The sequence below is a fragment of the Pelodiscus sinensis genome, chromosome 1, assembly GCF_049634645.1.
Source record: "Pelodiscus sinensis isolate JC-2024 chromosome 1, ASM4963464v1, whole genome shotgun sequence".
Classification (NCBI taxonomy): Eukaryota; Metazoa; Chordata; order Testudines; family Trionychidae; genus Pelodiscus; species Pelodiscus sinensis.
In genome coordinates, this window is record NC_134711.1 from 57,839,397 (window position 1) to 57,863,091 (window position 23,695).

The following is a 23,695-nucleotide window of genomic DNA, read 5'->3' on the forward strand; positions in this document are numbered from 1 at the left end:
CATTGGCACCAGGTGAATGTCCTGGAAGGGAGAATTCCATAGCCTGGGGGCAAAGGCTGAGAAGGCCCTGTTCCTTGTAGATGTCAGCTTTATCTCCATAAGTGGAAGAACACGGAGCAGAGCCTCCCAAACGGACCTCAATACCCAGGCAGATTCATTTGGGAGGAGATGGTCCTTGAAATACCCTAGTCCTACCTGTTTAGGGCTTTCTAGGTCATAACCAAGACCTTGAATTGTGCCCAGAAACATACCAGAAGCCAGTGTGGCTGGTGGAGCAATGGCACAATGTTCTCCGTATAATTAGTGTTAGTTAAAACTGTAGCAGCCACATTCTGGAACAGCTGAATTTTCTGAAGACTGTTCAGAGGCATCCCTACAAAGAGCACATTGCAGTAGTCCAGTCGGGATGTGACAAAAGCATAAATCACCATAGCCAGCTCATTCTTATTTAGGAAGAGTTGTAGCTGGCGGATCAGCCAAAGCTGCCAGAAAGCGCTCTTGGTCACTGAGGAAATCTGGTTCTCAAATGTTAGAAAAGGGTCCAGGAGGATTCCTAAGCTGTGTGTCTGTTCTTTCAAGGGAAGTGTGACCCCGTCCAGAACAGGTAACACATCACATTCCCGGATAGATGGCTTCCTGACCCACAGGACCTTGGTCTTAACTGGATTCAGGTTATCTGACCTCATCCAGTCCATCACAGCCTCCAGCCACTGGTTCAGATCAGTCACTGGTTCAGATCAGGAACCTTGCGGGACTCCATAGCACAGTCACCGTGGGGTTAAGCAGCACTGCCCCCTAGCTCCACCTTCTGAAAGCATTCCAACAGGTAAGACCAGAGCCACCACAAAACTGTGCCTCCGATACCTAACTCCAGATGCTTCAGAAGGATACCAAGAGGTCCAAGAGAATCAACAGGGACACACGTTCCCTATCTATCTCCCAGTGTAGGTCATCTACCAGTGCAAAACCAGGCCTGAAACCAGATTGAAATGGATCTATGGTTATGGTTTTCTGAGAAGAGCATTTGCAATTTACATATAGTGTGCTGATTCGGTTTCTAGCTATCTTCTTTACAATAGCATGAGGGACTCTTAAAAATAATATGCTCTATGTCACATTGTATCTATTTATATTAATCTCTTTCATAGATATTTTGACTCCATCTCATTACAGGTACTACCTATTCTCTCCCATTCTAAGAATTAGAACCAGCAAACACTTATCTATGTGTATGGCTTTACTCATGTAATAGTCTTATTTAAATCAATAGAAATATTCAAATAAGTAAACTTAATCAAGTGCTCAAATGTATGCAGGATTTTACTTAACTCGTTGAAAGTGTGACGTGAAAAAATATTGTCCCATCAGCATTTAAGAGGAAATTCTCCTCTAAAATAAGTTGAACTAAAGAGACCTGATTCTGAGGTCATACAACTCTTTACATGGGGGTAGGGGAGGGCGGGTCAGCTCAATTGTATTTAGCTTTTTTCCAAAATTGGGACTATTTTTTAATACAATTGATAATGTTTTCTCCTGCTGTGTTACAACAAAGAATTACTTAATGTATTAATTACTGTTAGTTTTGTTCATTTGCCTTATTGTGACAAAAAAGATCCACAATCGCACAAGAGATAATAAATATCATTGATGACTTGCCATATAAATAACAATCAACATGGGTATTAAAAACTGGGACAATTCCCACTCTAAAAAAAACTGAAGCTAGACTTGGAATTTTTGCTGTGTCACTGTGTATGTGTGTGTGCATATATAAAACTGCATTAAATTTTAAGTTAAAGTTTCTAGAGTGCATCCACACAAACCCTCACCATGGCAAATGAGGAAACAGCAACTAAGTCATTCAGCAAAGCTTTTCCACCTAAGTATAACCCACAGCCCACAAATCTCATCCTTATCCTGAACCAATCAACAGTCTTAACTGACCATCTCTACTTCTCCGGTGCAACAGATATGCAGATTTCAATCCTGTAATGTTGACATAAAATATAATCTTTAGAGCAAGCACTAGTAATATAGCTCACCCATTTGTATAACTATTTTTAGAAACATTGCAGAAAAGCAGCGCACAGCTACCTTTACAATTTGACATAAACCATTGCTATTTTACGTATATGAGTACAAACCCATGTAAAGTGAAGTCTTACAGGAAGAAGCAGTCCTTTTGCTGTGTTTGCAGGGCACTGTCAACAATAAAGCCATGCAGATATGCCTGTTCAGTTTTCTGACAACCTAATTAGCCTGAAAGATCTTCCTGCCTGATTGGCTGAGGAAGCTGGCAAGCTTGCTCTTGAATTCAGCAGCATCAGCAATGTTCTGGCTACAGAGCACATGTCTGTAGCCATGCTTCTTCCTGTGCTCATCCTGTTCCAAGCCCCACTTTTGCATTGTTCTACTTTGCTCCAGCATGGGCTCTCTCTGGCACCTAGCCTTGCCCATAGACACAGAAATGAAGGGTGCGGGAGGTGGGGATGCAGCACCCCTCGACATTCTTACTTCCCATGCCTATGGGCAAGGTTTTGCAACTGGCTTCCCTGTGCCCAGGGGCCAGCCTTGCCAGTTCTGGCTCCACCAGCCCTGAATCCCAGGCAGCCTCTCTAAGGCCCTGCCAGCCCCACCCTCTTCAGCACCCTCCCAGGGTCCTGCCACCCACTGTCCCTGTGAGCTCTGCAGCCTACTATGATCCAGGCTACCGGCACTGGAAGCTCCACTGCCCTCAGGGTCCTGCCACTGGCTTGGAGCTCCACAGCAACCTCCAGCTCTATCTAGGTTGCCAGCTCTCTTGGACTGGACACACAGTTCAGTGCAAGAGAGTTGGCAACCCTAAGGGTGACCCTAGTTTGTGGTGGTGAGGGAACAGGGATTAGAGGGGGGCAGGTGAAGGTCATCATCTCACCCTAAAAATAATTCCAGTGCCATTGGCTTTGCCCTGCCTTGCCTCACTCCAGGTAACTTGGCTCTGACTCTTTGCTCTGATTCATGACTTCTGATTTAGTCTCTGACCCTTACTTCTGGCATCTGACTTCTGACTCTTGTTTTGACCATGGACTCCAACTCCTGGTTCATGCATCTGGCTGTGACCCTTGGCTGTGACATTTGGCCTCTGATTCTGGCTATGAGTTCCAATTCCTACCACTAATGCATATACTCACAACTGCCTGCATCCTGCTTTGGTCAGTTTGAGCAACTATCGCTGCAAAGAGCATCCCCCATCCCACTATTGTCCTGCTAAAGACAATGGGTGGCTTACAGACCCTACTGGTCTAGGCTGCTGCCTGGAAGTGCGGAATGCAATATTACAAGAACTAGCTGCATCATCTCAAACTCTGATTTGTAGTGCCAGCAAACCAGATTCCCCTGCCTGACACATGTAATAGTCATATGATACATGTTGACGGTTTCTAAATCAGTGATAATTCCTCTTTCTTCAAAACCTGCAGACGTTCTCCACTTACCAATCCAGAATGGAATTATCAGCCTTCTGACTGGTCCCGTCTCCTAGAGAAAACAAGCATGGACAAGCTTGAGATCATTATTCAACCCTGGCTGTAAGCCCTAGTGACCTGAATAATAAGCACAGAGCTGCCCTTCAAGTGTTGCAGCAGGGATGCTGGACTGTTGCTAAGTATGCCCTGAAGTTCCGCTGCTTTGTAGCAGACGCCAAGTGGAAGAAGGCTGTGCAGCATTATCATTTTTGTCTCTGGCTATGTGGCAACATCAAAGATGAGGTAGAATGGATGAACTCCCAGGCTGGCCTGGACTTCTGGATTAATCTTAGCATACAGATGGATAACTGCTTGAAAGAATTTCATCCAGAAAAAGGACCCTCTTCTGAGCCCCGCCAGCCTGGTTGTCTCCAGTCCCCCCAGTCACAAACACCATCATCCACTATTTAAGGGTATATCATTTTTTAGACTTCATTAAGTTAAATAAGCAGTTCATTGAATTTTCAAGTCTAATTACTTCTCTAACTGCACTTGTAGGAAAAAGAGTCTAGTTTACCTGGTCCAAATGTCCTCCAGTTGACTACAGTAGAAGTTCATTGTAAAACCCATCCTGAGCTATGCGGACCCCACAAATCCATTTAAGGAGGAAGCCAACTGATCTAGTATCACATTAGGTGAAGTACTGTCCCAGCAAAGAGATCCTAAGGGTTGATTTCGCCACTGTGCCTTTCACACTTCAAATTAGCCCCCACAGAAAAGGATTATAGTAAACGGGACAAGGAGTTCTTAGCCATCAAGGCAGCACCCAAGGAATGTCATCATCATGGTCTAGATAATACTGAGTCCTGCCATGAGTGGAGGGGACTGACTTATATGACCTCTTGAGGTCCATTCCAGACCTATGATTCTAGGGTCATCTGTAGGAACAAGGGCATAATTTTTGGAAATCCGGGGGTGGGGGTGGGGAGGGGAAAGGGATAGCAGCCATCCATACCAGGATGCTGCTTGCTTTTCTTCCTATTCTCCTAACTATCAGGGAGTGAAGGAAAACTATACAGATTTTGTGAATCACTTCTCTGTTCCTCCCCTCACCAGCCAGGAGCAAGAGGCATGCACACAAGCCATGTCCTTTCCCCTCACTCCCTGATAGCCAGAGGAATGGGGGAAAAAGCAAGCAGCATCCCAGTACCCACGGCTGCTGCCCCCACTGCTCTCCCGCAATGGTGCCCTTGTTTGGGAGCCATGTTTCTCATGCAGGCTCTTACAGATCAAAGAACCTGGAGTACCTCTGAATGGTCAGATAGCAGGTCCACTGGTCCATCTTCTTTGCTCATTTGACTTCATAGTTATCTGTTACTTGAGAACAAGCAATGGGAAGGCTGATGCTCTGTCCCATAAGGATGAATACTGGAAAAATGGTGGGGAGATTCCTTCCACGATTCTCAAGACAGCCAGTTTTATCAATAGCACAGTGGAGAATAGTCTGTTGTCAATTTATTCCTTGTTGACAAGCAACCTCTTCATTGGTCAGATCTGCCAGACCCTGGGTAATGTGGTGCCTCATCAGCCCCTGTCTTCAAGTTCCAAGACGTAGATCTCTACTACAAGGACTGTATTTACATATAAGATCTTCAGATTCTGAGGATATACCATGTTAAGCAGACAGGGGGCTGCATACAGGGGAGTTTAAGAGGGAGAGCAAGAGATCCCACCACTGAACAGGCTGCCAAGTAACTGTACTAGCTTTTGGTGTGAGTGAGTTTGCTCGACTGTTTGAATTTGAATTTTGATTCTGATTTCAGGTGATTTCAGTTTCAGTTACTGTGGCACTTGGGATTGTCTGTCTGGGAGTATTTAATCCTTCGTTCCCTTGATTGCCATGGATCAGCCTTCCCCTGTGGCTAACAAGAGATAGGCCTAACCTAGGTGTGAGGAGGTTTTAAAAGCCAGAGGCAGAATGACCAGGGGAGTGAAGCAGATAGGGGCTGCAGACAGAGAGTTTGAAAGAGGGAAAGCTACTATGGTCAGGAAGACCCGCAACACCGGTGCCAGCACTGCTCCTGTCTCCTCTGCCTTTGCATGTAGCCAGACAGACCACTTGATCATGGATGACTCTACCCAAATCCTGGTGTGGTTTTGCAGGGACGGTAGCTTTCAATTCCCACTTTCTGAAATCCAGGCTGGGGGAACCATCGAATGTGAAAGATGCCTGCTGGGGAATCTCTCAGGAAGCAGGTGAGAGAGCTATAGGAGGAGGTGGCTAGGCTGAGGAGCATCTGAATCTATGAGCAATTCCCAGACTGTATTCATGTGCAGACAGCTGAGGTTAATGTAGCTGTCCCACTACAAAAGGCCACTGACACATCACTGGTGGAGGAGGAGACGACTCGGGGCATACTGACAGCTGGTCATTTCTGGCAGCAGGCAGTGCTCTACCCCTACTCCCAACCCTCCCACCTTGGTACTGGAGAACTTACTCTGTTCTTGATACAGGAAATAAGGAATCAACCCCAAAGCGGAAGAGGAGAAGCCTTTTACCCCCAAGTCTGGGAAGTCTGCTGCCACCACTGAGAGAAGGAAATAGAGAAGTGGTGGTCAGAGACTCTTTTCTAAGGGGGACGAAGGCTCCCATCAGGTTGCTCTGACATGTCATCTCAGGAGGCATGCTGCCTGCCAGGGGCCTTGTAGTGGGTTAGACATGCCCCCCCACTACCATAAGGGAGAAAATACCCCTCCGGAAGCCATTTTGGGTGCAGCCTAGCCCTGCCCCATCACCTGACTGGAAGGTAAGGAATGTGGCTAGGACTATAAGAACTGTGCCAGGGAGCTCAGTCTGGGTCCAGCCTCTGAGGGACACAGAGGCCTGTCCAGAGCTCCTGGCTGGGGAGGCTAAGACCTGGCCTAGGCCTCCCACCGCTGCCTCCCCTAAGGCCAGCAAAGACTTCCCTGTCAGGGCCGCTAAGGCCTGGCCAAGCTGGCCAGCAGAGCTACCCTCTGATTCAGAGGAAACCGGGGCTCTGCTGGTACCTGGGGATGCAGAGGATTGGCCTGAGCACAAAGTCCTGCTCAAGCCCTGAGGCCTGTGGACACCCAGGGACCCTGAGGGCTTGCCAGAACCGGTGGACCGGCTGGAACCCCGATGCCTGCCTGAACCCTGGGGCCTGGTGAACCCGCTGGACGCTGCAAGGTTCCAACCCACCGAAGCCTGGATTGGGCCGCCTGGACCCTGCTGGGACGACACAGCCCTCGACTCCCTGACTGACCTGCCGGAGACACAGGTACTTGCGAGGGGGGAGATGAACGCTGGCCCAAGGGGTAGCACTGGCTGAGAGCAGCCCATGGCCAGCACGTTGCGGGCTGGAGCCCCTGCTGAGCCAGTAGCAGCTACACTGCTGCATCCTGGGCTGTGGCACAGTGGAATGGGTGGGCATGCACCCCCCTGCCACCCACCAACCAGGTGGCATTCTCCCCCTTGCCACTGCTGCAGGTGCACTACCTGCCCAGCTCCTGAACAAGGAGCTTCCTCAAACCAGAGTGTTTGTCGCCCCGCCCTGCTCCAGGGCCAGGATCTATAGACTGTGTTTTGCTTCCCCACCCTGCTCTAGGGCCGAGGCTTGCTTAGTGTACTTGATGCCCTGCCCTGCCCCAGGGCCAGAGTCTGCTTGTTGCATTAGGTGTCCCCTCCCTGCCTGAGGGCTGGGCCCTATTCACTGTGTCTGTTTACAGCCACGCCTTGTACTAGGGCCTGGCCGCCATTTTGACTGCCGGAGTTTGTCAGTGGCCACGCCTTGTACCAGGACCTGGCTGCCAGTGCTGCCCTGCCTGGAGCTAGGGCCAGGCTGCCATTATGACTAGTTGTTCCTCCCTGCACCAGGACCCAGGCTCAGGTACTGTGTTTGCCCCGCCCTGCACCAGGGCCCGGGCTCAGCTTACTGTGTTTTGTCACCCCGCCCTGCTCGAGGCCTGGGCTTGTTTAAACCTGTGTTTGGTGCTCCGCCCTGCTCAAGGGCCCAGGCTTACATACTGTGCTTTGGAACCCAGCCGGGATCCGGGCCGGACCTTTTAAAGGTGCAGGACTAGGGCTGTTGTCCTGCCCAGAAGTCTACATTAGACTTCTTCCCCCGTGGCCCGGACCTGAAGCAAGGCCGGGCACGTGAACTATTACTTCTCACCCTGACCTGAAGCAAGGCTAGCTATAGACTCACTGACTTGGACTATTTTAAGTCACGATAGTGTAGTGGGGCGGACTGGCTGCCTGCTGCGCCGGAGACGGAGGAACCCTCCCGAAGGCCTACCGGCCAACAAACAAGCCCCCAGAAGGGGAGGGAGCTTAGAGGCTGTTGTGGGCACCACCTACTGTCCGAGCTAATTCACAGGACCGACGGCTGGTGTCACTGTGGCGGTGAGTGTACCCTGTTACAGGCCTGTATTCAAGATGCTACGGAAGCATTGTCGAGGATTATCTGGACCTCTGACTACTACCCTATGCTACTCATCCATGTGGACACTAATGATACTTCAAGGTGTGACACTGAGTGGATCAAGAGTGACTAGAGGGCTCTGGGAATACAGATGAAGGAGTCTGGAGCGCAGGTGGTATTCTCTTCAGTCCTTCCCGTCAAACTAGGGGCTCAGGCACAGACAGGTGCATCCTGGAGGTGAATGCCTGTCTTCAAAGATGGGGTCACCAGGAGAGTTTTGGCTTCCTTGACCACAGGGACTTGACCAATAGGGACTGCTAAGCAGTGATGGGTTTCACCTTTTGAGGAAGGGGAAGACTGTATTTGGATGCGGACTGGCTAATCTAGTGAGGAGGGCTTTATACTAGATTTAATGGGGAAAGGTGACCAAAGGCCACAGGTAAGTGATGAACATTGAGACCTAGGAGATGTGTCAGAAATGTCATGCTCCTACAGACCACCTACCCAGGTAGAAGAGGTGGATGAGGCTTTTTTTAAACAGCTAACAAATTCATCCAAAGTGCAGGATTTGGTGGTGATGGGGAACTTCCAACTATCCAGACGTATGTTGGGGAAACACAGCAGGGCACAGGCTATCCAATAGTTCTTGGACTGCACTGAAGACAATTTTTTATTTCAGAAGGTTGCAAAAGCTACTGGGGCAGGAAGCTGTTCTAGATTTAATTTTAACAAATGAGGAACTGCTTGAGAATTTTAAAATAGAAGGCAGCTTGGGTGAAAGTGATCATGAAATCATAGAATTCATGATTCTAAGGAATGGTAGAAGGGAAAACAGCAAAACAGAGACAATGGATTTCAAGAAGGCAGATTTTGATAAGCTGAGAGAGCTGGTAGGTAAGGTCCCATGGGAAACAAGACCGAAGGGAAAAACAACTGAAGACAGTTGACAGTTTTTCTAAATGACATTATTAAGGGTCCAAAAGCAAACTATTCCACTGTGTAGGAAGGATAGACGGTATGGCAAGAGACCACTTTGGCTTAACCAGGAGGTCTTGCATGATCTAAAAATAAAAAAGGAGTCTCATAAAAAGTGGAAACTAGGACAAATTACCAAGAATGAATATAAGCAAATAAAGTGAGTATATAGGGGCAAGATTAGAAAGGCAAAGGCACAAAATGAGGTCAAACTAGCGACATACATAAAGGGTAACAAGAAGACTTTCTCTAAATATATTAGAAGCAAGAGGAACACCAAGGACAGGGTTTGCCCATTGCTCAGTGTGGAGGAAGAAATAATAACGGGAAACTTGGAAATGGTAGAGATGCTTAATGACTTCTGTGTTTCGGTCTTCGCTAAGAAGTCTGACAAAGTAATGCCTAACATAGTAAATGCTAGTAGGAAGGGGGTAGGTTGAGAAGATAAAATAAAAAAACAAGTTAAAAATCACTTAAAGTTAGATGCCTGCAAGTCACCAGGGCCTGATGAAATGCATCCTAGAATTCTCAAGGAGCTGATACAGGAAGTGTCTGAGCCTTTAGCTATAATCTTTGAAAAATCATGGACTTTGGGAGAGATTCCAGAAAACTGGAAAAGGGCAAATCTAGTGCCCATCTATAAAGGGAAGTAAGAATCATTCGGGGAACTACAGAGCAGTCAGTTTAACTTCTGTGCCAGTAAAGATAATGGAGCAAGTGATTAAGGAATTCATCTGCAAACAGCTGGAAGATAATAAAGTGATAGGTAACAGCCAGCGTGGATTTGTAAAGTACAAATCATGTCAAACCAATCTGATAGCTTTCTTTGATAGGATAACAAGTCTTGTGGATAAGGGAGAAGCGGTGGATGTGGTATACTTAGACTTTAGTAATGCATTTGATATGATCTCACATAATCTTCTTATCAAGAAACTAAGCAAATACAACTTAGATGGGGCTACTAGAAGGTGGGTGCATAACTGGTTGGATAGTTTTTCTCAGAGTAGCTATTAGGTTCACAATCCTGCTGAAAGGGCATAACGAGTGGGATTTCGCAGGGGTCTGCTGTGAGCTTTTTACAGAAACTACTCTTAGAAGCCAAGCCTAGGGATGCTGGAGGGACAGGGGGGTATTGTTAGGAATAAGGATCTGCAGCTTTAGCCCTACTCCTTCCTTTGACTCAAATTTGACCCTGCTTTGCCTCATCCAGGCAACCTGGACTCTGACTCTTGGCTGTGATTCCTGACTTTGGCTCTCACCCTTGGCTATGATACCTGGTACCTGAGGCCAACTCAGACTCTGGACTCTCATTTCTGGCTACAGATGCTTGCTCTAAGCACTTGGCCAGCTACCTACTAAAATCACTAGTAACCACATTTCCCTGCCAAGCATCTAGTGTATTAGGGTTCTGCTCTCTGACTGGGGCTTCTAGGTGCAAGCACAAATCTAATAAATAATAAATTCTATTTCTGTTGTTATTATTATTAATAAAAAAGAACCATGTATAGTGTAATACAGGCAGTCCCCGGGTTACATGGATCTGACTTACATCGGATCCCTACTTACAAACGGGGTGAGGCAACCCCGCACTAGCTGCTTCCCCCCAGCAGACCAGGGAGACGCGAAGCTAGCACCCCTCCCCAGCAGACCAGGGAGACGCGGAGCAGCTTTTCTCAGCAGACACCTCAGCTTGAGAATAAAGGACTGAGGGAAGTGAGGTGTGGGAGAATAAAACTGAGCTCTGGAGAAATGTTTGGCTAGAGTTTCCCCTACAATATGTACCAGTTCCGACTTACATACAAATTCAGCTTAAGAGCAAACCTACAGTCCCTATCTTGTACGTAACCCGGGGACTGCCTGTACATGAAAGCCAAACCAACTCTATATTACTCAACAAACTCATGAACAAAAAACCAATAAACATGGTTAATGTTCAAAAGTTGTTCAGAGTGAAGAGGGTGATGGGTGATCAAAGTAACATAGTTTAGCTTAAGATGAAGAACTGATGCATGGAGTGCAGATGGGATATTGAATGACTTAACTGCTTTTGCCATACTTTATATGCTTTGTGCTAATGAGCGATGCAGTTTAGCAACCTTAAGTCATCATTCCCCTTTATTTCAAGGAAGAGAGAATATGTAGATATATGTACTGTAAATTTTAACAAGTTTTAGCATCTTAAAACGTATGTATACTTTTTTGGGTTCCCTTCTTCCACGATATTTTGCCCCCCACCCCTTCTTGCCCTTCCCTCCAACCCAACAGCAGGGATCAAAAGCTTTTGGAAATAGACATCATATCATCTTATAAAGCACATTAATCCCCAATTAGAGCTACTCAAAAGTAAAACAGATTTTTAAAGCATTGTCCAAGGATGTGAACAAGTTTTAAATATGGTCAGAGTAAAAATTTTATGTTTCACCTAACACCCCAGAAGCTATTTTGCAAGCAGTACCAGGAAATTACAGAAAGCATTTGTTGCTGAGTAAGTAGTTTATAAAGGGAAAAGTAAGGTTTTGTTTTAGCAAATTAACCTAGGGCTTTTTGTAGAAACAAATCAACTTATCATATGCAAATAGGTTTTGTAGGTAGTAAAAAATTCAACCAACATTAGTGGTTGTTTTTTTTTTTTTTTTTTAAGATTGTAGAGCTCCTCAGACATTTCCAGTTTGGTAGAAAACAGAAACAATCTAAATCCAGACTGAGACTGACTGCGAACCATATGGCTATACTTGCAGTTGTGTTTATATCATCTCACTTGGCAGTGAATTCCTGCAAGCTAAAAATAAAACTGTTGTGCTTATTTTCATTTTCTTTCATGATTTTTCTGTAATGTACAAAAGTGTCACGGTGTTAAGTTTGACTTGTTTCAAATCATGGTTTCAAAGTGATCAAGCATGCTGTATGGGGTTTATTGTTGACATATGCTTAATTTGTATTAAGCAACCTCTAGTGTAGTTCAGTATAGATGTCAAGACAGATAAGAAAATTAAAAGTGGGTGGTACACTAAACACAACGGAAGCACAAAAAGGTATTAGATCCACCACAAATTAGGCAATGAGAAGTTAAATTAGAAATAAGAACTAAGAAAATACAGTAATTCCTCACTTAACACGTGCCCGCTTAACACATTTTCATGATAGCATGATTTTTTGGGGGGGAGCATTTTTTGAACAACACAACCCGTCCCCGCAATAACACGATTTCCCTTTCCGGCTGGCTGGTCGCCGGCAGCTGCGTGAGGCTTCCCCTGCCTCCCAGCAAAGTGGCAGAGGTTCACCGCTCGCCGCACCATTCTCCAGCGACCCGCTCTAGGGATGCTTCACTCCCTCTCTCCGCCCCCCATTTACAGCTGGCAGCTGGGTTTCCCCAGCTGGCCGGTCGCTGGCAATTGCGAGGGGTTTCCCTTGCTTCCTTACAAAGCAGCGGAGGTTTGCTGCTCGCCGCGCCATTCCTCAGCAACTCCTCATCACCGGATGTGAGGCATCCGGCCCGAAGGGGTCACCGGGGAACGGCACGGTGAACAGCGAACCTCTGCTGGTTTGCCGGAAGGCAGGGGAAGCCTCGCGCAGCTGCTGGCGACCAGCCAGCTGGGGAAACCCAGCCACCAGCTGCAAGCCCCTTCCCTTCTCCAGAGCCAAACACCTCCCCTCCCTGCTATTACCCAGTCCCCTTTCTCTCCCAACCTTATGTCCCGGTCCCAGCAGCTAACAAGTGCAGACTGGATCTGCGAGTGCACGTGCGCTTGAAATGCAACCCCCATCTTTTCCATTATTTTCAATGGGAAAATTGACCCCGCATAACATGTTTTCACTTAGCACGATCATTTTCTGAAACGTATCTACTGTGTTAAATGAGGAATTACTGAACATTAAAACAAAATAATTTACTTATTGAAATAGATCTCAATGCTGCAGTGAGCATATACAGAACACGGGAAAGACTTGAAGTTGACCTCTGTGTTGAACTAAAGGTCATTGGTGGCAGTTTGATACCTGTGCCAGCTAATCCCTGGTGTTGTTATCTTTTGCAGTCTGATTTGATATCATCCAGATATGTTACGTTACAGAACACTTTTTTTTCTATCAGAAAGAAAGTTACCTGTTTATGGGAAATCTGTCTAAGAGAAATGTATTTGTTCTTAGTGTTAAACTATAATTGAACAGAGAGAAGAAAGCAGGAATTATAGTGTCCTAGAGTCTTTTCTTGCTATAAATTAGTGGAGTATAACTAATTTATTCAGACTCATAAATGTTGTTCTACCTGAGAGCTCTGCAGGATATAGATTTCATGCCAAATAAATCTTTCTTTATTCTATTCTGTGGCCTTAAAGCTGATCTGCCACTACCATTCCTTCTTGGAAATATGAAATGGAAATCTCTAGGTATTATGAAATGGAAATGTTATCTGGTTTGCATCCTTTGAACTCTTTAAAACCTTAAATACAAAGCTGTTTCATTGTCTCCAGACTTAGATCATTCATGAACTGTGTATTCCTTTCATGGATGATAAAAGATCAGAACAGGTAAGTGTGTGAGTATGTGTGTAATAAATGTATAACACGTAAAATGAGTCCTAAACATTCAATTCAGTAGAAATATCATGTTACGATTTTTAATAGTAGAATATTTTACTGCTCAAGTTCTTTTAAGATCATATTAGCACAGTGAGCAGTTTTAAGAAGGAAAAAGGTCATTCCTTCAAACTGCTTCTTTTTACCTTATTATACAGTCATGTGTAGTCTTTTTCCATCATGGCTGAGGAAAAGAGGAAAGATTAAAATGGTGAGAGGAAAAGAACAACATAGGAGATTGGTGTCCTTTTATTTAAAGAAAAAATAATTATATTTATTTAAAGAGAACAATAATATTCTATTTCTACATTAGAATCCTTCATCATCTTCAGCCAGATCTTTGGCTGGTGCAAACTGACTGAAATGGAACTGTAGATCTATCCCAAATGGGTTTAATTTACCACTATGCAGAGGAGCAGCACAAGGTGAATTGATCTCTAAGGGTGCATCTACACTGCAGGGCTTAACTCAAAATTAGCTATGCAAATTGAGCTACATCAATTGCGTAGCTTATTTCAAAATAGCTGAAATTGGGGGTGTCTGTTTCGAAACAGAGCACTCTTCCTCTGACTCCCTTTACTCCTCGTACAATGAGGGTTACAGGAGTCGGAGTAAGAAGTCCTCCAGCTTTACAGTTCTTCAACACTATTTTGAAATAACTGCCTACTGTGTAGATGCGGACTAAGTTATTTCAAAATAACGCTAGTTATTGTCACATAAGTACTCAAAATCAAGAGTGCCATTTTAGGAGGGCAAAGGTGGGGCTCCTTGCTCTTCTTTTGCTTCTTCCTCATTGTGAACAAGGGGATAGTACACAACTCATAGAATCATAGAATAATAGGACTGGAAGGGACCTCGAGAGGTCATCGAGTCCAGCCCCCCGCCCTCAAGGCAGGACTCAAGTCACTTACTCCTCTTCCCACTACCCACACCAGCCAGGAGTCAGAGGAATGCATGCAAGCTTTGTACTTTCCCCTCATTCTGACAGTCAGGGCAAGGGGAAGAAGAGCAAGCATTGTTCTGGAATGTGCAGTTGTAGATCTCCCCCGTGCCCTCCCAAAATGCCCCGTGCCCTTGAGTGGCACATAAGCTTTGTGTTGGCCCTCTGTACAGAGGTAATGTCCATCCTTACACCTTTAAGAGCCTTCAAGTGCGGGTCAAAGAGTTTATTATGCCAGAAGTCTAGGTTAACCTTCCTCTGCGTAAAGGTACTTTATATATAGCCAAATGCATGAAACAAATACTAAAGCACCTGCAGAATACATGTCAAATTAATCAGTAACTTAACCAACAATAAAGATTATTCTTTGGGTTTACATTAGTGGAATAAAAAAGAATGTAAATGTAAAAGTAGTGCCATTCACGGCAATCTGGCATCCTGTGGTGTGCAAGATAAGCGTAACTTACATACTGACAGGGCAGACTTTGTTGCTCTGTGCCTTCTGTAATCATTTAGACCAGTATAAAATTGATGTAAAATGTTCCATTCTTAGCACCAGTGGAAATGATTAAGTAAGCCGCAAGGCAATAGAGAATCAGACCTAGAAGATGACATGTATAAGAGGAAGAGCAACCAAACAGAGGGGTGTAAAATAAGCCACACAGGAATTAGGCATTATCACAGGATATATATATGGCATGGAATCATCGTGAAGAATTTCAGAGTAATGATTTTGAGAGATTGTTAATACATGCAGATTTAGTGTTCCCACTAGTGACAGTTTAAGAAAAAAGCTCCAGATAAAAATCCAGAGTCCTTTGCCATTTGATAAAGCTGCAACTGTTGCCATCTTTCTCCTGATAATCTACTGAATAGTCCATCTGTATTTCTTACTTTGATAAGAGTTCTAGACTTTTATTATCAAGCTGGTCATCTACTGTGACCAAGTTCCTTCCAGTTTAGTCAAACAGGATACTTCTATGATGTTTCAGTTATCTGAGGAATGTAGTGTTTGGGAGTTCTCAGACTGCTATAAAGGATAAGTTTAGATGCTAAGAAAATGGGAGAAACTTTGCATAAAAGCCAGCAAAAATGTTTCCATTTTTCATCAGCATTTTCACTCTTCCATTTTCATGATTTCTCAAAAGAGCAAGGCTAGAGAAGCATGAACGAGGAGAAAGTTGGAAACCATTTTTTCCTGTATTTGTTATACACCTCAGAGGCCTTACATAATAGTGAGAAGTTTTTAAGAGAAAAGCAAGGAGAAGAACTATTAGAAACATGCAAGAGCATTCTTAAGTATCTCTGGGAGGCCAACAGAGCAGACATCACTGACTGGCATGTTTGTTATGAATTATTCCCTTTAGAAGCTGTTTTTACTTTCTCAAGGGATGAACTGTCTTCCCTCAGGATTCAGGAGGAGGGGTGAAAGCTAAAGCTTTTTTGGTGGAACTGGGACTGTCGCTCCTTTTTACATTTTGCTTGGGATGGTAACTTTCCCAGCCATGGACTTTGGGAAAACTCCTTCCTTTCCTCAACCTTAAACATAACTGTGTTGCAGTTGGTCAAAGTTGGAGCCTGGAAAAATCAAGCCATTGGAAAGAACCTGAGATAAAAACAGAAGTATAAATATCTCTCTTGAGAGCAGACCTCTGGGCTAAGCAGTCTTGAGGCATGACGTCTAGTAGTGACTAAGCATAAAGGGATGGCTTTTGCAGAATCTTACGTTATTGTTAATTCCTCTGTTGATGAATCCAGGCCCCAAGAAGAAAGTTTTCTATTTTCTGTTTTAGTAGAAACAGTGTATTGTCAAAGTTTTGCACATCTCTTTAGACTGACAACCTCAAAAAGCATTTGGCTACCAGAGCTGGAGAAAATGTTGAGTGTACATGTGTAGCCTAGTGGTATAAGTCTTGCCCACTAGGGTTTCCTTCCCCGCATTACCGGGGACCCACTCACCCAGGCGGGAGAGTGTCATTCACTCTTCTGCAAGTCGTACCTTGCCGTGGGAGTTTAAACCTTTGACTTCCCACTGAGTGGAGCTCCGCTCATCAGGCGTATCGGGGGCCGAGGAGGTGAGTAGGGCCTCAGGCCCACTCCCACTCCGAGCCTCGACCCAGGGCCCTAAGAACCGGGGGAAATTCGTTCCCTTTGGTTCGGTTGGTGTGGGTTACCTCCCGCAATGTACCAACCCACGAGCATTCCTACACTGTGCTCCATCATTTCCTACCTCCGTCGGTCGTCTGCTCTCTGCTCCCTTCTGCTCCAGAGAGCTCCCTTCTCCTCCGGAGAGCTCCCTTCTCGCTCTCCTCCTCCTCTGCCAGTGACACCCCTTTTCAAGTGTCCTGTCAGCTCAGCATCTGACTGGGGGGGCATGGCGTGCCGCAGTCAGCCTCGGGTTGCTACCGTGTATGCGCGGCCAAGTCGGGCCGATGTGAGCGAGCTGCTCCTCCCCCTTCCCTACGCTGGCGGTGCACTTTCCGAGCGTCCTGCTGGCTCAGCGTCTGATGGAGGGGACAGGGCGTTCTGCACTCCGCCTTGGACGGCCTCAGCACATGCGCAGCAGAGCCAGGGCCGAGGCAGGAGAGCCGCTTAGCACCATAATGCCAGGGATGGTGCGGCTTTGGTGCGAGGTGCCAGACGTCCCCGTTACACACCCCCACCCCTAGTTCCCACTTCATCCTATTGTCTTTGTGATCATTTGTCTGTGGAAAGAAAATCTGCGTTCGCATGTGTCTTACCTGGTCGGTGCGCAATCTCCAATTGGTAGGGCTATAGTGAAAGATACCATCTCATCACTCTTGGACTGGAGTCTTTCATCGAGTTCATCCATCTCAATGGAGTGTGGTTGGTCTCTAGAGTGAATGGATTTCCTAAAAGATAATACCTTAGTGAGTCAATTGCCCATTTTACTGCCAGGGCCTCTTTCTCGATCGTAGCGTAATTCTGTTCGCTAGGCAAAAGTTTCCAGCCTTTGTGGAGGACAGGATGTTTGGCTCCCTCCACCTTTTGGGATAATACCGCTCCCACACCTGTCCCTGAGGCATAAAAGGTTTAGAAAAATCTGGTTGCACTAAGGCAGGAGGATGGCTCAATCGCTCTTTCAGTTCTAGAAACGCGTCTTCACACCGAGGTGACCACTAGACCTTATTGGGCCTTGTCTTCTTCACTAGGTCTGAGAGGTGGGCCGCTATTGTTGCGAACCCTGGCACAAATTGACAATAATACCCGGTTAAACCTAGGAACTGCTGAACTTGTTTCTTTGTTGTCGGGGCTGGGTAGTCTCCCAGGGTATGTCTACATTAGCTTGTTAATTCGAGTTAGGTAGGCAAATGAGGTGACTGGAGTTGCAAATGAAGCCCAGGATTTAAATATCCTGGGCTTTATTTGCATGTTCCCGTCCGGTCGCCATTTTGAAATGTCACTAGCCTGAACTCATTGCCGCATGGCTACACACGGCAGTTAAACGTTAATTAAGACCCTATACGAATGTTTCACTGCCGCGTTCCTGGGATGAGGCATACCTGGGAGGTTAACCAATGCCCACATGCAAGGAGGCACCAGCGTGTCCAGACTGCCCCGGCATAGGGGGACAAATGCCTTTGTCAACCGTGGAGTGTCCAGACTACCGTGCTGAGCCGACAAACAGCTGATCGGCTCAGCACGGCAGCCATTTAAACTTAAATGAAGCGGCGATTATTTAAATGTACACTTCATTTTCCTATGCCAGGTACTCTAATCTAAATGCCTATGTCGCCAGAGGCATGTAGTCTAGACGTACCCAAAGTGTTTCTGACCTGACCAGAAATTAAAACTATCCAAATCTCTTAAACTCTGCTGGAAACCTTATGGCAATTATCCAAGCTTCAGTGTGATTAAACAAAGGATTGCATTTTTAAACTGATTTTTTAAACTGAACTTCCATCTAGGACAGGAGTGGGCAATAATTTTTGATGCGGGGGACACCCCAAGATTTCTGAAAGTGGTCAAGAGCTGCACTCTTCCATGATATTAATGGCAGAGGTGTGCAGTCTAGGATGAAAGTTGGGTGCAGAAGGGAGCTTGAGGTAAGGGACTGGGGTGCAGGAGGGAGAGTGGGATCTGGGAGGGAGTTTGAGTGAAGGAGGCAGTTGTGACCTAGGGCAGGGGACAGGGATGTGAGGGTTTGGTTTGTGACCTAACGTAGAAGAGGATTATGATTTGAGTTGCCAGATCTGGGACGGGGTATGGGTGCAGGAGGGGGGCAGAGGGTTGGGGAAGAGTGGATTTGGGGTGCCTAAGACAGGCTATAGCCAGGAGACTTACCAGCCTGCAGAGCTAAATGCTTGCAGAGCTTAAATTTTCTCAGACTGCCTGCCTTCCCCATGCCTGCACAGGCTGCACAACCATGTGCTTGTGTAAATAACTGAGCCAGAGGAGAGAAGGACACAGTGCTTTGAGTGCTGCCTGTTATTCAAACAGGCAGCTCCCATTGGCCAGTTTCTGACCAGAAGTCGGCCAATAGGATTGTGCTGGGGGTGGGAGTTATGCCTAAAGCCTTCCCCCCTCCCCTCAGGGCTTGCAGTTTTTAAAGAGAAATGGATCCACAGCCGCTTTTCTGAGTGGTGTGCAAGGCTGCGGGGCAAGTAGGGGAATTTATCTGGGGTGTCCTGCTACGTCTGCAGGCCAAATCTGGTGGCTTGGTGGTCTGAATTCAGCCTGTCGACCATATTGTGCCCAGGCCTGATCTAGCATGACCAGATGTCCCAATTTGATAGGGACATTTCTGATATTTGGGGGTTTGTCTCATATAGACGCCTACTACTGCCACTCTGTCCCAATTATTCACACTTGCTATCTGGTCAACCTACTTCGAACAGGGTGAATGAAGACTTATGCTGAAAATACTGATGGAATAGTATGGGCCTAAAACATTTGTATCACCAATAGTATCAGTTTTAAGATAGATCTGTCACTGAACCCAAACTAGGATGAACTTCAAACAATGTATGTAACTAGTTTTTGAGAACTTGATTTGGGCTGTCAATAAAAATGTGGATGTATATTTCTTCAGGTGTTTATTATAGGAAATATATACAGCAACCAATACACAGTTGGAACCAGAATGATTTGCAGTAAACCTAAATATAATGCTTAGCATTTCATTTTATATCTGGTGACACTTTTGTTACCATTTTAAATATTTGCATTTTTTCTATTTTCTCACTTGGTTTTTAAATTCAATTAATATAATGCTTACAGAAGAAAAACTGTTAATATTGGCCAGGGTCATAATCAGGTGTAGTGCATGCTTCCTAAAGCAGCTCTGGTAACTTCTTTATCTTGATTTTTAACACCATGTATTTCTGTTGTGAGTCTTTAAAGAACATACAGAGCACATCATGACAGATTACATACTGATTCTTTGTTTGGTATGGACAAAATTACACTGGAATAAATAACATTTGAAACTAAAAACCAGGTCTGTAGCCATATAGTTTATAAGTCAGTTATATATGACCCATTTTAACGTGTTAAGCAAGTGAGTAACCTCACTGGCATAATTAAGTATGTTGTCCTAGTTAACAGAGTGATTACTGGGAGTTCAGAAAGATCTTTCTTTCTATCAAAAGCTGTTGTAATCAAACTCTTTTACAAATCTCTTCCACTCTGTTAACTATAGTTTTGATATAGAGATACAGAGTGCCACAGTGATTCTTTCCAGGTTGGCAAAATGGTGTTCTTTTTGGAGATTTCATGAGAACATAAATTCAGTAAGCATCAGACCACAGTGCAAGATCTGTTTAAATCTCTGAGTTTGATTTCTCAATTCCATGCTTCTCAGACAGTGGGCCTAATCCTGCATTTCTTGCATACCCATAACTTCCATTGACTAGGCCCATTGTTGTCTTTGAGAACTATGATTAACAAGCTTGCTTCACTTATGTCTACATCCTTTAATGGACTTCCATGTCTATAGGTTATTACATAAGGCCAGTCTCTGCAAATGCATCCTTGAAGTGAGTATCCTTTTGATTTCTACTGTGTAAGTTCTTGTGTGGTCAGACTCACAGGGAAGGATTTGTACTGTAGAAGCAGGACTAAGGAAAAGGGGATTTGGGTGACCATTTCCAAATTTGTCAGTAGCAGAGCAAGAGTCTAGGTCACTCTGACTCCTGCTAACGCGAGAGCCAGAAGAGATGCTGTGTTCGCCTTTCTGTCTCTCCCATATTGATTAGAGTAGAATGCTTACCTCAGTGAGAGCCTTGAGATTAGACAGTGTCCGATGGGAACTGAGTAGGCAGGGAAGTAATTGTTTAATGTTATATGTAATAGAAAGGTATATATATTAGCTTTTAATTGTTTTGTATTTGAAGATCCGCTTATAGATATCTTCCCTTGCAATATTGCTCGAATAAACTGCCTCTAGCTACTTGTTGCTTAAAAACAATGCAGAGTGAAGGCTTGTTTTCTTCCACAGTACTCACTGAAAACACCCAACTGCAAATATATTTATTACTACATGATGGATAATTTATCCTTTTCCTGTCCATAGGTCCCATAAGCAGTGTCTTGGTGAACAAATATGGTAGTCGGCCAGTGATGATAGCAGGAGGTATATTGTGTTCATTTGGAATGATTGCTTCCTCTTTCTGCAACAGCGTCCTGGAGCTATACATATGTGTAGGAATGGTTGGAGGTAAGTGACAGGTTCAAAAATGGTAACTCATCCAGTTAATTTCTCCTATCCTGAACTGTGCACCTTTAAATTGATTTTTAGGATATTAAATTACTGCCCAGGATATTTCATGCACCTCTGATTATTTTGTTCAATAAATGCCCTATGTACGTGACATCCTGTACTGCACTATAATTACAATACAGGAATTGACTGACTCATGACTGCACTTATGAGAGTCATTTGTATTGGATTTTTCATTGATTTTTTTTAAAACCTTCAGACATCCCATACTTTGAATAAAACAGCAAGACAACTAGAGGTCTAGTAAATATGCAAACTCTAATACTAAGCTTCTATAAGCTCACAAAAATATATTCATACCCAGCTCAGAGTATGCTGGACAGGGCCCAGCTGGCCTCAGAATAAAAGTACAATTGCTAATCCACCAAAGCTCTGGAAGTGATCAAAAGGAGGGAATTAACGTGATAATAAGGTGCCTATATTAAATTACCAACCACCAAAGGGATTCTAATTTTTTAAAAGCATCTCTTTAGAATAAACAAAGAAGCGTGGAATACATAATTGACATCTTATTCTGTCACTGCAACAAAGCTTCTGTTTATCTGTAATTGACTTGAGTAGAAGTTAATCATTTTGAAAGAACCCTTTCTTACTGAATGTCGTGGGTTTCTTGTTTGTTTTATTTTATTTAAGAGCTCACATCCCTACTTTTTTAGAGCCAAGCCCAGAGAGCCACTACCTGGCAGAAGGAGTGAGCTGCTTATGGAAGAAAAGGGAATGAATTCTTCCTCTTAGACCTCATAGAAGGCGCATTGCTTGTAAAGCTCTGCAGCTCCCGTGTATCTCCATCTCAGGAAAAGGTCATCAAGTGGATCCTCTGACTGCACACCTGCCCCGCTCTGCTACACACTTATGCATTGCTGTTCAAGGAGCTACGGCTATGCACCTCCTCCCGCACTGCCCTTTTCCAACCCAAATAGAGTTTCCAGTTAACCAGTGATTCCACTACCAGTTGTGGCTGTGGGACAGTATTTCTTACAAAATCATTATTTTAAAATAATTTTACACCTTACTTCGGATACATGTCTCAAGCTCATCTGAAGAAGCGGGCACCATGAAAGTTCATGATACTATATATATGTTAGTTTCTAAGGCTATGTCTACACTGGGAAATTATTTTAAAATAATAACTCCTGAAATAACTATTTTGAAATAGCGTACCCACACAACAAGGCACCATTGAGAAAGTGCAGATTAATATTGAAATAGCATGCCCACACTGATTGGAGCGTGAATCACATTTAAAGCCCCTCTGGAAGCAGTCCGGGGAGGACATCAGGAGAGCAGTCACTTCCTGTAGCCATTTCCTGAGGCTAGCTGAGACTCATGCTTAAGGGGCTCCTCTCTTCAGCTGCATCTCACACTCCTCTTCTGCATTGACTACTCCCCCCAGGGACACCAAACTCACACCACATGCTCTGGTTGCCCTTGTGGATGCCACATCACTTTCATCATGGAGCCAGAACTTCTGCAAAGCAGTCACCAGCTCTTGGGCCTCCTGCTGTGCCTCATGGCACAGTTCACACAAACTGCCCATGTGGTGCTGCAGGAGGACGATGACCAGTATGGACCGGGGGACCTCTTCACCCTAGCTCTGGTGTTCCTCCTCATGCACCACTCTCCCTTCCATCTTCCCCTAAATGCCATTTAACACAGATTCTGGCAGCGGGAGACCAGTTCTGACTGGTGGGACTGCATTGTCCTATAGTGATGGGACAACCAGCAGTGGCTCCAGAACTTCCACATGCGAAAGGCCACATTCCTGGACCTCTGTGAGTGGCTTGCCCCTGTCCTCCAGCAATGGGACACCTGGATGAGACCCACCATTGCCATCCAAAAGTATGTCACTATTACACTTTTGAAGCTCACCATGCTGGACAGCTACCACTCCGTCAAACTGGACAGCTACCGAGAACCAGTTTGGCATGGGAAGATCAACTGTCAGGGCTGTGCTCATGCAGGTTTGACTATTTCACTATTTTACTAGGAGAGTGGTAAAGTACTGGAATGTGTTACCTAGGGAAGTGGTGGAATCTCCATCCCTAGAGGTTTTTCAGTCCTGGTTGACAAAGCCCTACAGGGGATGGTTTAGTTGGGGTTGTCACTGCTTTGGGAAGGGGGTTAGATTTGGTGACCTCCCAAGGGCTCTTGCAACCCAATGAGTCTATGTTTCTATGGTTCTATAGATGGTGAAAGCCATCAATGCCATCCTGCTGTGGAAGTGCATCACCCTGGTCAACGTTGACCCCATCGTCACTGGTTTTGCTGCCATGGGCTTCCCCAACTGCTATAAAGGCATTAATGGCACCCACATCTCCATCCTGGCCCTCGATCAACATGCCTCTGAATATATAAATAGGAAGGGGTACTTTTCTATCATGCTGCAGGTCCTCGTGGACCACAGAAGCTGGTTCACAGACATTTACATCAGGAGATTAGGGAAGGCGCATAATACCTGCATCTTCAGGAACTTGAGCCTCTTCTACAGAGTGCATGCTGCCACTTTTCTCCCCAACTGCACCATCACGGTCAGGAAGGTGGACCTCTCCATGTGCATCCTGGGTGATGCAGCCTAATCC

At 45.2% G+C, this 23,695-nt stretch overlaps 1 protein-coding gene across 4 annotated transcripts in view; it reads left to right on the forward strand.

Moving 5' to 3' along the window:
• The window catches only part of SLC16A7 (solute carrier family 16 member 7), a 134,494-nt gene that overhangs the window by 97,109 nt on the left and 13,690 nt on the right, over nucleotides 1-23,695 (forward strand). For 3 of the 4 annotated variants that reach the window (XM_075930718.1, XM_075930713.1, XM_075930720.1), the window contains one exon: nucleotides 20,910-21,053. In XM_075930718.1, the coding sequence (XP_075786833.1) occupies nucleotides 20,910-21,053 (144 nt within the window). Of the gene's footprint in view, nucleotides 1-4,437; nucleotides 6,743-20,909; nucleotides 21,054-23,695 lie in introns of those variants that run through there. The other variant, XM_006126465.4, reaches the window with a different exon arrangement.